At 44.6% G+C, this 15438-nt stretch overlaps 1 protein-coding gene across 1 annotated transcript in view; it reads right to left on the bottom strand.

Annotated features, from left to right (window-relative positions):
* Positions 1–5015: 5015 nt before the first annotated feature.
* ALB1 (ALBINA 1) overlaps positions 5016–15438 on the bottom strand; it is a 29405-nt gene continuing 18982 nt past the window's right edge. The window contains exons 12-15 of the mRNA XM_008808350.4: positions 8302–8436; positions 8051–8212; positions 5660–5780; positions 5016–5590 (exon numbers count right to left, since the gene is read on the bottom strand). Coding sequence (XP_008806572.1) covers positions 5505–5590; positions 5660–5780; positions 8051–8212; positions 8302–8436 — 504 coding nt within the window. The 3' untranslated portion in view covers positions 5016–5504. The remainder of the gene's footprint in view (positions 5591–5659; positions 5781–8050; positions 8213–8301; positions 8437–15438) is intronic.

Here is a 15438-nt window from a genome sequence, read left to right as displayed (position 1 = left end):
CGGTCATACTGCCATCTAGACTTGTCTTCCATCCAACGGACGGGGATATCTTGGATTCCTTCCTTATGAAGAAGCTCCTCCATCTGCTGCTCCCGTGTGACGTGATCAAAGAAGACATATCTATAGAATCCACCCAAGCAAACCTTACTGGTAAGTAGAGATATATAAAGATAAACACCCATGATCCCTTCTTTCTCGGTCTCCTCTATCCATATTTGTTGCCATTAGGGTTTATAACTCATTAGGCTTTTCTTTCCTTTCTTCAGCTCAGCTTGCCATAGCAAATGTTGCTATAGAGAACTGACTGGCCTTAAGCACCGCGGCGAGAAGCTCAACGACGCTAGAGAGTTCGGCAGTCGGCTGCTCTAGTGGGAATTGTAGAAGGCGAGCGGTGCTCAGTCACTGCTACTGAGATCCTTGTCGGATGACAGCACTCTGATCTGAAACAGCACAAAGTCTTCTAGACGGAACGTATTTGGCAGGAGGCCCTCCGATGTCTAAATCAATATGGTAATCAAGAAACATGAGGAGGTTGTCTTTCAGTCTATTATGACATTCTTACCTCCTCTGCCCCCCCACCCACCCACCCCATTTGTGTATGTTCGGTAGAGGAGCCTACCTACTGTCAGATAATTAGGACACATGGATTGACTAGAAATGACTGGCTTGAGTATAGCCTGCACGTCGGACATGAATGTTTTGCACGCGGATGATGTCCTGCCTATCACATCGGTTGGATCTAGATGATCTAATTTTTTCTGGAGAGCACAATAACGAGTAGCCGTGAACTCAATGGAAAAAAAAAAAAGAAAGAAGGAAGGAAAGGGAAAGGGGAGGATTTGCTTGGAATTGAGAACTCTCTCTTTATGGAGGAGCCTTAGGGTCCCAGTAACCCTAGGACTCCAACTCCTAGTCCGAGTTGCCGAAGGAGAAGAAGACTTTCTCTAGAAGTCTTCTATGCTTGGCCTCTCCATGGGCTAGGCCTTAAGTCGGGCCAATCGAGTGGATCAAGCCCAAACTGGGCCTTCACAGGTCCAGAGCACATAATCCAAATGATTAGGTACGAATGAGGCATCCAGTCCGCGGTCCTATTTGCCTTAGTAAATATGCCCAGCTCTTCTTTCGAAAAATGCTTTGGTAGCGCTTAAAATGCTGCCTCCTGGCTCATTTCTATTTTAATCACAATCATTGGCATATCTTTTAGAAGTTACAGTAAGTAGCCTATTTTTTTGTTGTTAATTAATATTTTTTTTTGAAAGAGAAAAATTTAAATAGATGATTAGCATTAAATATATAACCTGTATATATGGTGACGAGATCTATTCTTATTAAAAATAATGATGAGTTATATATTCGATGAACCTGATTTGTAAATCTGGGTCGGGTTTCACCTCAATCTGGAATTCAGAGGCATCCAGAAAAGTCCAGATCCGAATCAGACCGATTTGCTTCCTAAATTGGCCCCGGTTTTTAGAAAACTTTCCTTGTGTCCGGTAGTGAAAAAATTAAGAAAGGCATCCTTTTTAGTCAATACAGCAATTGCCTTCTATGTCAAATGATGAGTTATCCTACCATATTCCAACCTTTTTGTCCTATAAAACTCCATTACCCCCTCCATTTTGCAAGCATAACAATCAAAGTTATTCCACCAAATAGCAAGCAAACATGGCCACCAAAACCATTCTCATGTCTTCTTTCCTTGTTCTGCTTCTGGTTATGGCATCTGGTCTCTCTCTCTCTCTCTCTCTCTCTCTCTCTCTCTCTCTGCTATTTTAAATTTCTAATAACTTGTAAGAATATAAGTTAATAAGTCCGATCTCGATCATGCGTAGGTGTGGCGATTTCAGCAGCTGCGAGAGTTGAGAAGATAGGTTGCGAAACAGACTCGGAATGCCGGCCTTTTTGTGATGGTGTGACATGCAATGCCCGATGCATCTCGCACGAGTGCCATTGCTACAACTGCCAAACCTGACAACCTCTCTACGATGTGATAGCCATGCACGTGGATTTCAAGCAGTAATTATAGGTTGATATCATGGTTTTCGAATAATGTTCATGGGGCAATACTTTGTTTTTCAATGCTATAGCGTTGCTGGAAAAGTTTGGATTAGTCTAAATTACCGATTCAAAAAAAAATAAAAAAATATTTTTTAAAAGTTTTTAGTCTAGTATAAGTACTCAAGATTTTTTCAGCGAATAATCGATATGGGACTAAATGCATGCATGCACGGTTCTCACATACTCTCTTGTTCAAGCCCTAATGTTCTTATGGGACAAGCATTATGATAGGCCCATGGTCAGCTCCATAAATCTGTGCTGCACTATCTTCTAGTACATATAGATTATGAGCCGAGTTTGCTCTGAATTCTAATATCATTTGTCACAACTCATGACATCACCGAAAATAGCTAATTAAAAAATATTATTTAAATTTTTTAGTTACAGATAACTATCCAAAATAACTAATGGCACGTAGATCTCTCGTTGTGTTGCGTTGTAACCCCTCTTGCCATTAGTTTGGTCCGTTTGGATCTTCTTACTATGGGACTGGACAGTGGTGTAGAGAGACAATCCCAAAATTTTTTTTAGATGGATGGTTAGCATTGAAGAGCCTCTATTTGTGATGACTATCTTATTCTCGAAACAATGATGGCGATTTTTTTTTTTTTTTTGATATGTTGATGGTGGTCTAAATGAAGAGACTTCCCCCTTGGCGTCTCAGCCGGACAAATATGATGATGATGTTTGACCCTCTGAAACCATAACTTTATCTCTTCTCATCAACCATAAAAAAAAAAAAAAATCTTATAATGCATCTCCAGTCCCATTTCTTCCTCATGTGTTATTTTTCACATCTCTTACTGTGTGGTCGATGGATAGTGTCGATGACCAGTCCATAAAATAATTCAAAATTTTGATGTTCTTAACATAGTTCCATATTCCACATAAAACTAAAGTATTATCCAGTTAAACATGATTCTCATCTTAAATACCCAAATAACTTGCTTTGCTGTGTGGATAATATTGAATTTTTATCTTTATTTCATGCTCTTCTCTCACAAGAAAATGCATTTTAATGCGTCTGATAACAAAATAAGTGAGAATAGGGAAGAGTAAATTAGAGTACCAAGTAAAAGAAGGATTGAGAGAGATTTTTATCAATCTATTTTATTGATTTTCTTCCCATTTGGATTTAGCTGATTCGTATTCCATCTTGGTTATTCCTTAGGAGTGCACTTTAACGAAAACCCATGGCAGTTCATTGTATCTTGAGAATAGATTCTCATTAATTATTTTATCTGGGAAGGACATAATATTGAATTCTAATCATAGATTTTTGTAACAACTCTATAGTTCAATTTTTCAATTTAGATTAACCAGGCAGGTATTGATCGTGTGCAGCTGTGGCAGTTTCGACAGCTCAAATAATCAGAGAAGTGCCATGCAAAACAGATGCTGAATGTCTGCTAATTTGTAAGCCATTTGGCCTTTCTGCTCATTGCATCAGTCTTAGGTACAGTAGTTGCTCCTAATCTGACAACCTATCCGTCGATGGATATGAGATCCATGATGATAGATGCAGTGGTAATATAATAAGTCACCTCATGGTTTTCAAGTGATCTTATAATCTTGTATCACCTAGATGAAATGTAACGGCAAACCTTTATAAATGGAGGTGATATTTTTATTTTCAGATGCCATAATGTTTCAAACAAAAAGAATGACAGATAAACAAAACAGAAGGCATGGCATGATCTTATATATTGTCCTATTAAGATGGAATGATCAATGAGAATTAAGTAGCATAGTGGCTGGATTTCGTTCAGATGGGATAGCTAATCCCACGGAGATTTTGTTTTGTTTTATTGAATTTAGATATCAGATTGATTCTCTCAATACGAGTTTCCACATGAAGTAATGCATTCCAATTCAGAAGAACGTAGGACACATCAACAATGTAGGTCCACTTGGTCGGCAGGTCCACAATATACATGGTTATGTGAGATCCGATCGGATCCAATTAAGCTGATTATTATGCTATTGAGTCTCTTATTAATGAAAATGCAGTCAAAGTCTCTAACGAACCCGTATCCTTCCGTTCTGATCCATTTGCATATCAGTTTGACTGGAAGAAAACGTCCTTAATCTTGTATAGCCATTGGATTTCCTGCCTCTTTCTTTCTTCTTTTGTCCCCTTGTTCTTGTTTTGTTTCTTTTTCCTGTTTTTCCTCCTCGTACTAATTTCATCTCTGATGAAATGTAAGGTGTTCTCCTTCACCATTTGCGCCAAAAAAATATAAGCTTCCGAAAAGTGTAGCAGGATAGTTTGTAAATATCCAATTGCTGTCCAGAACCTTACCTGGTACCTGAACTAAATCTATTTACACCCTGTTTGTGAATAAATCTGAATAAATTCCAGTAATTCAGCCAAGCTTCTTTTTTGGAAACTGGACAGAAAATATGGATAGAGGAAATATAGTACTGAGATTTCCAGCGAAAAATCTGGCTAGCTTGCTTTTGACAGCCAGATCAGAAATCATCTGGGAAGGATCAAATGATTCCATCCAGTTAAAGAAGAATATGTACCTCCATGCTGGGAAAAAAAAAAAAAAATTCCTAAATTTATGCAGATTGTATTTCTATTATCGTTAAAATCATGCAGAAACCTAGGAGGCCTACATCGTGGTAGCTGGTTTCTCCAAAGGGATCCTTTCAATCTCGTCCCAAATTTTGTGGGACAACGTGGTTTGTGTGGGCACATAAAGGGGCATTGATGTTCACCTATGACTTCCCCTGAAATTTATATATAGCTTGGAACCTCGTTGTAACCTAAAATAAATGCAGATATGCAAAAAAGGCTGTTGATCAGATACAAACTTTATGATTCCATTAGATACTAGATCATACCTTTTTGCTCCCAAACTTTGTATTTACCTCCTATCGAACAATTTTAATTCTGATGGTATCGTCCTCGGGCTTCGTCCACACATTAGTGTAGAAAATAAGCAAGGTTGTTTCTTGGAGAAATTTCATTCTGCATCTTAAAATCAGATTCCACAGCTCACCATCCTAAATAATGCTCTTCTAGTCACACCACTCGATCATGCTGTCAGATGAACATGAATTTAAGTTACATATACAGATTTTCCAAGTGCTTCATGTACATAGGCAATCCTTCCAAGTGCCTGAAAAAGCTGTCACTTCAGGCAATGGGAATTCCGTTCTCAGATGAATATACTGAAACGTGGAACTAGCATGACATTGACCCACTTGAAGCTGACACATAAGCAAGCTCATATTCATTCTTTGATGAAGATAGCTTGGTTCATGATCTTGTATCCTCATCATAATCCTGGCCATGCACTAAATGGCCGCCAACTGATGATTTGAACTGATACTCATAAATGCTCTCTCTTGACATTCTAACAAAAAATTTCTACGACAACCAAAATAATCAGATAAAACATAACAAAGCAAATGAAAACATTATGACATGTTGGCAATCATGAACTTTTCAAGGCTGACAATGCTTCCTTTGTTGTTGCAGAGATAACCGCATCAGAAGCATTTGGTAAGTAATAATATTTCCCTGCCACACAAAAGAAGATTAGTAATAGAAAAGCCATCTCAATACCAATAAATACTTTGCACGACATACCTTGGGCGACCCTTGCAATCTCCTTGGCAAATCCAGTGGATACAAACTTGTTTTCAGTATCAATAACTAAAAGCGACATCCCTGTCTTGTATATTTTTCCAGCTACATCTAGAATCTCATCCTGGAGGAATAGAAATATGTGGAGGAAGGAAAAGAAACACAAATTTATGAATATTTCAAAAAGGTTTATCAGCTACATACACATTCAGAGAGTTGATGGAAAGACATGTATAATCGCTTACATCTTCGAAGTTTAAATGGACCCCACAAATTCACATCAAAAACTGAACTTCTAAGTGCAAGCACGTATTGATCATGATATAATTGATGTATCCTGTCTTTGATGGGGTTTACCCAAGTATGAAAATGCATGGAAGCGTGGAAGTAGATGCACATGCTAACTTTATGGTTCTATGGATGACTCTTTTTTCATCCTAGTGTCTACAATACGAGAAGTGAAGAAAAGTGGTAGTTTTAAAAAAAATGCAAATGCAGAAGAGCTTGCATCAAGTTCAGATTCATGTACTTTTTTAAGGTCAGAATCTTCTATTGTTTTTTGCATATTGAAGGGTGTCTAAGATGGCATGGATCCATGTACACTAGCAATATTTAGTCAGCATAACATGACTTTTCAGAACTTAAAGCCTTTCTTTCAGGTTTTCTTGGATAAATTTTATGTTTTTTTATTTTTTTTTTCCTTTTACTATTTCATACAAGAGAGGTGGGATAAAAATGATTATGGTGCTCTATTAGAAGGATCCACACAAGGTGAAGGCTAGTATTTTTCAATTTCTTTTGTGACGTAACTTTCTTTTGAGTTTGTATTGGTAAAGTTAACACAAAAGATAACCTATTTACATTGGCATAATCTAAGAAGAATCCTGTAGTAATTACAAGGAGAAGGAATGATCAGATAGAACGACAAAAAAAAAGGTGTCATCCGGCATCAGTTTCTTATTTTTAGAAATGAAAAAATAGAAATTTTATTTTTATTTTATTACTTATTTTTTAAAATAAATATGTTTGATATAGTCAATTACTTTTTGACAACATAAACATGATAATGCTAATTGAGGCATTAATAGTGGTGGTGAAGACAGTGAAGTCTGCGGTGGATGGTGGCGATGGTGGCAAGGGGATTGTGCTAGAAATGTGGCATAGATGGTAGTGGTGGCAAGGGCATCGACAATGTGGTGGTGACAGCGGCGGTGGCGGCGGCAATGGTGGTGAGGTCAAAGATGGTGGGGTGGCAGCAATACCGATTGTGGCACTGGTGGCGACGACGACAGTGGTGGTGGTGGAGATGACGATGGGGGCGATGGTGGTCATAGAACGATGACGACAGCCATGGCAGCAATGATAGTAGTGGTGAATATGATGGCAGCAGCAATGGAGGTGGAGAGGGTGGTGGTGGAGATGACGGCGGTGGTAGAGGTAATGTCAGTTTTGATGAAAAAGATATTAGATTCTTGTTTTTGAAAATAGTGAACGTAAGAATTTCTTCCTTAAATTTTTCTAAAATAATGAAAATCATTTTTGAAAATAGAACATAGAAACAATAGCACCAAACATGTTTTTTGCCTTGGTTTCTATGATTTGATTCTTTAAAAATTAAAACCAATGCAAACAGGCCCTAAAGAAGACAACTATAACATGGATACCATGTCAGAGTTCAAAATCGGATATACTCTTTATATAGGAAATGATTTTCAGAATGGTATCGAAAATTATTTCTTTTTAGCTCTGAGACAAATTGTGGGGGACCACTAGTTAGAGATCCCATATAAAGTACTTGGGAAACACCTCCCAAGATTGAAAACAGAATCTTGTCCCATATCGAGGAGGGATAGAAATGACGGGTTCCAGACCAATTTGCACAAAAGTTTGTTCTAACTCAGTTACATGAGCCTGAATCTAAGTTGACTTACATTTGCTTCTTGAACCCATTTTTTTATCTTTATTTTTCAAGACTTATTTCAAATCTTGAACCCATTTGCTACCTGACGAATGCAAGGATTTGGAACATATATATTAGAAATATGTCCAACTAATGCTCAATTATTTTTCAAAAGGTTTTACTCGCAAAAATAGGAAACTATTATCACATAACAACCAATCCAGTTATTTTCTTGCAACAAATAACACTGAAATTTTGCATGCTAAAGAAATAAGTGAAACTTGTGAAACTCTGGACATAGCATGACACAGTTCCAGATGCTTCTTAATCATTTTAAAAATATGGCTTGATGAATCGTGAAAATCAAATTTTTTTTTGTGCTCTTACCTGAAGCAGATAGCTAGTCATAAAGTTAAAACATTTAGCATTATAAAAAAAAAAGATCAATCATCTATTATTTAATCTCTGTATTACCATCTGAGTTATGATACTACCTTTAATTCTTGAGCAGAAAGTTTAGGAGCATCGGCAGAAGCTGCAGCTTCAGGGTCAGTGGATATTTTCAGTGATACATTAGCCCTTCCATCAGTAATGGCAACAATCATAACACGTCCAACATCCCCACTCTTTTCAGCATTTAGTCCAACTCTAACAGCCTTACAGAGGGAATGCAAAATCGACCAACGTAACTTGAGTAACATAAAAGCGGTTATAGAAGATATTAAAGAATCATTTATTGCTATACCGTGCTGAGGCCATGAGCTAAGGGAGAACCACCACCACATGGGAGCCTCTCAAGGCGTTTCCTAGCCATTGCTATTGATCTTGATGGAGGTAATAGAACTTCTGCATAATCTCCACGGAAAGGAATGATTGATACCTGACAGAAAGCAATCGTAAGTTATATAAAAGAATTAGGATAGAGCCAAATTTCAAGCATGTTTATGGGGGCCACGTGGCAATTAGCCTAGCTTGATCAATAGATCATGCTGCAAGAACACACTGCTGATTTGATGTTCCCTGCTGAGATGGCCCGATTATCTAATGAATGCTGTTCTTTTGTACAATTAGAAAAGTAGAACAAAACATGAAGTGATTATATCCGACAACTAGGATCATTAAGCAAGGTTAGACTTATGAAATAGAAACAACAAAATGGAATAGGGGCATCGGATCTACAATTCAAAGTGACAAGGTCCTAAAGCTATTCTAAAAACTGTGTAAACATCAAACCTTTTTCCCCCGATATATCAAGTTACAATATGAGTAAATTTAAATAGTAATAAGCAAACAGAATCCCGACTAACAATATAGTATAACACTTATTGCTTTAGTTTTAGAATTTCTTGCTATCCCAGTATTATAAATTGAATGCCTATATCATAATTGAGATCAGTTTCTAGAGTATTGAAGCATCTAGGGCAGGGAAGTTATGTGCTAAAAGGTAACAAACAGTTACCAGTAGTTGGCTTTAACTAAATTTATCTAAGATAATTCTGCATAATCAAGTTGGCTGTTACTCATATCAATACTTATCTTATAGAGCAGGAATTTCCATACGACATTATATATAATCCACACCTATGTTAAGGTAGATCCAAAGAATATGAGTGCAAAGCAGAGAGTAGTTGGATGATGAGGATCCTGAGCACTGCCTGTCTACTCCATTGTAATTGTAAAAGCTAAAATAAGAAGGTTGCGTGAAGCAAGGCCGTAAATGTGTGGTATTCTGGATTTCAAAATGGGTGAGGTATTAGCTTTCGTAGTGGCTCAAATCCCAAAAGTGGTTTTAACGAAAACAAATACTAATATAACCTAAACAGGCAAAGTAACGAACATCAGGCAAGCTGCAGATGGAAAACTGGCAACAGGAATTCACTTAAAGGGCTGAAAGCACAAACAGAAACAATAATCACTTAAAGGAAGAGCACTGGGCTTGGGAAAAAGATTATTGTATTAGATGACAACGTAGTCAGAGAATCACAAACAAGTACATGAAGGGGGTCTATAATATTGAAATTTCACAAAGATATTGTTGGGGGAAAAACCCAAGTCATACCACCACGGAGGCGCTCGGCCAAAGAGCGCCGACCAGGAAGGCGCCCGACTAAAGAGCGCCGACCAGAGAGCGCCAAGAAGAGGCGCTCGACCAGAGAGCGCCGACCAGAAAGACGAGAGCGCCATAGAGGCGCTCGGCTAGAAGGCGCTCGCCCGAAGGGCGCCGACCAGAAGCACTAGAAGCAACCCCGCCACAGGGCGCCCCGCTGGGCGGCCAGCTCGGCTTGGCACCCCTGCCGAGCCGATGCCTTAACCAATACTTATCCCCGCCTAAACTTTTTGAAAGATCTGGCGGCTATATACGCGACTCCACTACAACTTGCCACCTGCCACCATCTTTGAGCCATCAAGGCACAAGATCTCCGCAGGTATTCTGGCACAACCTGTCATTAATGCACGAGACCCCCTCAGGTCTCCGATGCATTCAGTCATTTAATGAACACGGCCCAAGACGATCTCCGGATCACTGAACCATCAGAGCGTATGGCTCACCCTGACCACCGGTTCACTCGGTAATAAATGCACTTACCGTCTACGAACCCCAGACCCACTACGGCCGACGGTTCAACCACTCCAACGGGTCTGATCAACCGCGACAACTCCCTGACTCCGGCCTGATTCGGCCTTATTCTCCACTACGCCATTAATGGGCCAAATCGTGCCCAATTATCACAAAAAAGGACAAATTCCCCTGTCACCTCCCAGGTAACACAATATCCCTCTATAAAAGGGAACCTGGGGGGAAAAAAGAGGGGGACCGGAGGAGAAAAAGAAACAGCACAGACACAATTGAACACAATATTTTCTTTATTTTCTCTACATATCTCTTCCTTGCTCTCTCCACATATTGGCCCCCTCTGACTTAAGCATCGGAGGGCCGACGCCGGAGAGCCCGGCCACCGGCTTTTTTGCAGGACAGGACAGGACGCACTCTTCTCCGCTCTCTCATCCCCACGGAGGACACAGTCGGCCGGCGCACCGCCGTCCGCCCTCCCGGCAGCGGAGCTCCTCCTCCCCTGGTTTCGCGGCGGCCCCCGGGTCCAATTTCCAGCAACAGTTGGCGCTAGAGGAAGGGACCGAGTTGCTGCCATGAAACTAAGAAGCAAAGGGGCCTCCAATGCCTCTCGACGTCCTCCACCCAATCCTGAACATTCTGTCCAAAACTCGCCGCCTCCGGCCGAGTCAACCCCTCAAGTTCGGCCGGAGCAATTGATGTCCTGGTGCAACAGGTGCAAGCCTTGGCTACCGCTGTCCAAAGCTTGCAACCCAGGGGCATCCCAACGGCACTGCTTCCTCCGGCTCCAGTCCAACCGGAGCCCCCTACAAACGGACTTCCCCTTCGAGGTCAGGACTCTCAAGTCCAGGCCTCCTTCTGGAGAGAGCACCCAGTCAGAGGCCACGGAGGCTGGCCACAACCTTCAGAAGCTGAGTCGGTTCCGGGGCAACTTGCACCTGAACGAACCGCTGCAGCGGTCCTCCAGAATGACGAACTCGACAAGAAGGTCGAGAAGCTGGAGCGCCAAATCCAGGCGCTCCACGGAAGAAAATCAGGACGTGATGGCGACTTCGAGTTCACTACGAAGTCGCCCTTCTCTCCGGAGATTGAAGATGAACCGGTTCCACTACGGTTCAAGATGCCTCAGGTGGAGCCTTACAACGGCAAGGCTGATCCCCTTGACCACCTGAAAAGTTACCGGGTCTTAAAGGCCCTACAAGGAGCCTCGGAGGCCATGATATGCAAGGCTTTTCCGGCAACACTCCGAGGGCCAGCCCGGCTTTGGTTTACCGGGCTGAAGCCGAGTACTGTCTCTTCTTTTGAGCAGCTCGGCAGACAATTTGCTGGCAATTTTGCCGCCAGCCAGCCCCAGCGGCGGACATCGGACTCCCTCCTTGATATCAAACAGAAGGAGGGAGAACCCTTCAAGGAGTATTTGGACCGGTTTACCGCCGCAACATGGGAGGTCCGGGAGCTTGACCAGTCCATCGCCATGTCGGCGCTAAAGACTGGAGCCCGGTCTTACAGGTTCCTCTTCTCAATCGAGAAGAATTTCCCCGCGGACCTCACCGAAATGTTCGCTCGGGCGCGGAAGTACGCCAAGGCTGAGGAAGCCGTGGCTGTTAGGCGGGGTGGGACCGAGCAGAACCCCAAGAAGAGACGCCGCGAGGAGCGCGGCCAGCCCAGAAGCCCGTCTCCGCGACGAGCCAAGAATCCGCCCCGCCCGAAGAGTCCACCCCAGTTGAGGGGACCGCCACAGCAAAGGTCACCATTCCGCCCGAGGTTCCCACTGCGGGCCCATGCACCCGAAGGGAGGTATGAAAACTACACTCCCCTCAACGCTCCTCGGGCTGAAATCCTCATGGAGAGTGAGGGTCGGGATCGTATCCGGCTCCCACCTCCAAAACAAGATACCAGAACCCGGCGTGATCCCCGGAAGTATTGCCGTTTCCACCGGGATCACGGCCATGATACCGAGGATTGCTATCAGCTCCGAAATGAGATCGAAGCACTCATCCGCCGAGGGGTGCTCGATCGGTTCGTGCAAGGCCGGCGTGAAGAGAAGAAGCCAGTCGAAGGAGCTGCACAGCCTGAAGGTTCAAATGCCAACAGGCCCATCGCCGGCATCATCAACACCATCCGAGGCGGGGCCTCGGCTGGAGAAGCTTCGAGGGAAGAAACCTCCTCAAAGCGTCTGCGCGCCTCTGAAGCCATCTCCTTTTCAGATGATGATCTAGAGGGAGTCGAAACTCCCCATGATGATGCCGTGGTCATCTCCATGATCATAAATAAATTTGATGTAAAGCACATCTTGGTCGATAATGGAAGCTCGGCGAATGTTTTGTATTTTGGTGCATATTGTAAAATGGGGATGACAAATGAGCAGCTACGGAGAATGAATGCTCCGTTAATTGGATTTACTGGGGATTCAGTCCCAGTAGAAGGCGAAATCGACCTCCTGGTCACAGCCGGGCTCGCCCCCCGTGAAATTACCGTGGGGATGAGCTTCCTTGTAATACGCCTGCCCTCAGTCTACAATGCCATCCTCGGAAGGCCGGGTTTCAACGCCCTCCGAGCAGTGGTCTCGACCCGCCACCTGCTCATGCGATTCCTCACCAGCCAGGGAGTCGGCGAAGTTCGAGGGGACCAAATGGTGGCAAGGCGATGCTACCTGGCAACCCACGAGGCAAAACGGCCAGCCGAGGTGCCTGCCCTAGCAACTGACCAACCCTCAACTAAGGTTATGGAGGCACGGGTCAACCCTCAGAAAGAGCGGGTAGAGCCTGGTGAGTTATTAATTCAAGTTCCTTTACGAGAGAACTCTCCCGGGCTAACCGTGCAGGTCGGCTCTAGCCTCAACGAGCATGAGAGGGGTCGCCTCGTTAATTTTCTACGAGACAACATGGACGTCTTCGCATGGTCGCCTGCGGACATGCCAGGGATAGATCCGGAGGTCATGGTCCACCGGCTCCAAGTGAAGCCAACCAGCAAGCCCGTGCGACAAAAGAAGCGAGGCGCCGCCCCTGAACGACAGCGAGCAGCAGCCAAGGAGGTCAGCAATCTCCTTGAAGCTGGCTTCATCCGGGAGATATCCTACCCGGAGTGGCTCGCCAACGTGGTCCTCGTCAAGAAAGCCAGCGGGAAGTGGCGTATGTGCGTGGACTACACCGACCTGAATAAAGCCTGCCCAAAGGACAGCTTCCCACTTCCCAGCATCGACCAGCTCGTGGACTCCACCTCGGGTCACGAACTGCTGGCATTCATGGACGCCTTTTTCGGATACAACCAGATCCGCATGGCGCCAGAAGATGAGGAAAAGACAGCCTTCATCACCGACGGGGGAACCTACTGCTACAAGGTGATGCCGTTCGGCTTAAAAAACGCCGGGGCAACTTATCAAAGGCTGGTCAGCCGGATCTTTAAAAACCAAATAGGCCGAAACATGGAGGTCTATGTAGATGACATGCTGGTGAAAAGTAGGGTTGCACAAGATCATGTGGCCGACCTTGATGAAGCATTCTCCACACTCCGAAAGTACCAGATGAAGCTCAATCCAGCCAAATGTGCATTCGGAGTCACCTCCGGCAAATTCCTCGGCTTCATCATTACGTAACGAGGAATTGAGGCCAATCCTGAAAAGATCCGAGCCCTCCAGGAGATGACACCTCCTAGGACGGTCAAGGAGGTACAACGGCTTACGGGCCGAGTAGCAGCCCTCGGAAGATTCATCTCCCGCTCGGCCGAGCGCTGCCTTCCATTCTTTACTGCCCTCAAGAAGCCGAAGAACTTTTTATGGTCGGACAAGTGCCAGCAATCTTTTGAAGAGCTCAAGCGCCTTCTGGCTTCCCCTCCCCTGCTCACAAAGCCTCAACAGGGTGAACTCCTCTACCTGTATCTAGCTGTCTCCCCTGTAACAGTAAGCTCGGTCCTGGTCCGAGAGGAGGGTAAGCTCCAAAAGCTAGTATATTACACCAGCCGGGTCTTGAGGAATGCCGAGACCCGATACTCCAAACTGGAGAAGACTGTCTATGCTCTGGTCATCTCAGCTCGGAGGCTCCGACCCTACTTCCAAGCCCACACAGTGGCCGTACTGACCGACCAGCCGGTCAAGCAAATCCTGCAAAGATCAGACCGTGCGGGCCGGATCACGAAATGGGCCATCGAGCTCGGGGAATTCGACCTCGAGTACCGACCCAGACCAGCGATCAAAGCACAAGCGCTCGCAGACTTTATAGTCGAGTGCACCATACCGGACGAGGCGGAGCCCAAACCTGAGCCACCAACGGAGCCGACCCCGAGTTTGACATGGACCCTGCATGTCGATGGCTCTTCAAACTCGGGGGGTAGCGGAGCGGGACTTATCCTCACCAGCCCGGAGGGGGTGGTCGCCGAGCAAGCCTTGCGCCTCGAATTTCCTGCTTCCAATAACATGGCGGAGTACGAAGCGCTTGTCGCCGGGCTCAAGCTAGCCAAAGAGCTAGGAGTGAAGGACTTGAAGGCCTTCAGTGATTCTCAGCTCGTCGTCAACCAAATCATGGGCGACTTTGAAGCCAGAGACCCGACCATGCAGAGGTATCTTCAGAAGGTACGGGATCTCGCCTCGACCCTGGACACTTTTCACATTCAACATGTTACCAGGTCGGAGAATCTCAGGGCCGACCAGCTATCAAAGCTGGCGTCCTCTCGCATGAGCGAGCTCCCCAAAGCGGCCGTACTGGAGTATCTCCGAAAGCCCAGTACAGACGAGCCCGAGCAGACCCTCTGCGCTGAGTTCGAGCCGAGCTGGATGGATGAACTCATCAGCTACCTGCAAGACGAAGTCCTCCCCACTGATGAACGAGAAGCTCGCCGAATAAAGCGCTCCGCCACCCGGTACACACTGCATGAGGAAAAGCTTTATCGGAGATCTTTCACATCTCCCCTCCTCAGATGCCTTCGCCCAACGGAGGCTGATTACGCCATGCGCGAGGTCCATGAAGGAATTTGTGGAAATCATCTGGGAGGACGAGCATTGGCCCATAAAATTCTACGCTAAGGATACTATTGGCCGACACTCCAGAAGGATGCTCTGGACTTCGTCCAAAGATGTGACCGGTGCCAGAGGAACGCCAACGTTCAACGCCGGCCCTCTGCTCCCTTGACTTCAATCAGCTCCCCTTGGCCTTTTGCCCAGTGGAAAATCGACATCCTAGGGCCATTTCCACTGGCCACCGGACAGAGGAAGTTCCTGGTAGTTTCCATCGACTATTTCACAAAGTGGGTGGAAGCCGAGCCCCTTGCCCGAATCACCGAGCAGAAGATGCGGGATTTTGTCTGGAAGTCCATAAT

Source organism: Phoenix dactylifera, chromosome 8 (genome assembly GCF_051530095.1).
Source record: "Phoenix dactylifera cultivar Ajwa chromosome 8, Ajwa_hap1_PhDact_Kaust_v1.1, whole genome shotgun sequence".
Classification (NCBI taxonomy): domain Eukaryota; kingdom Viridiplantae; phylum Streptophyta; class Magnoliopsida; order Arecales; family Arecaceae; genus Phoenix; species Phoenix dactylifera.
The sequence above is the reverse complement of the archived record's forward strand: the minus strand, read 5'-3'. Positions and strand labels throughout refer to the sequence as shown.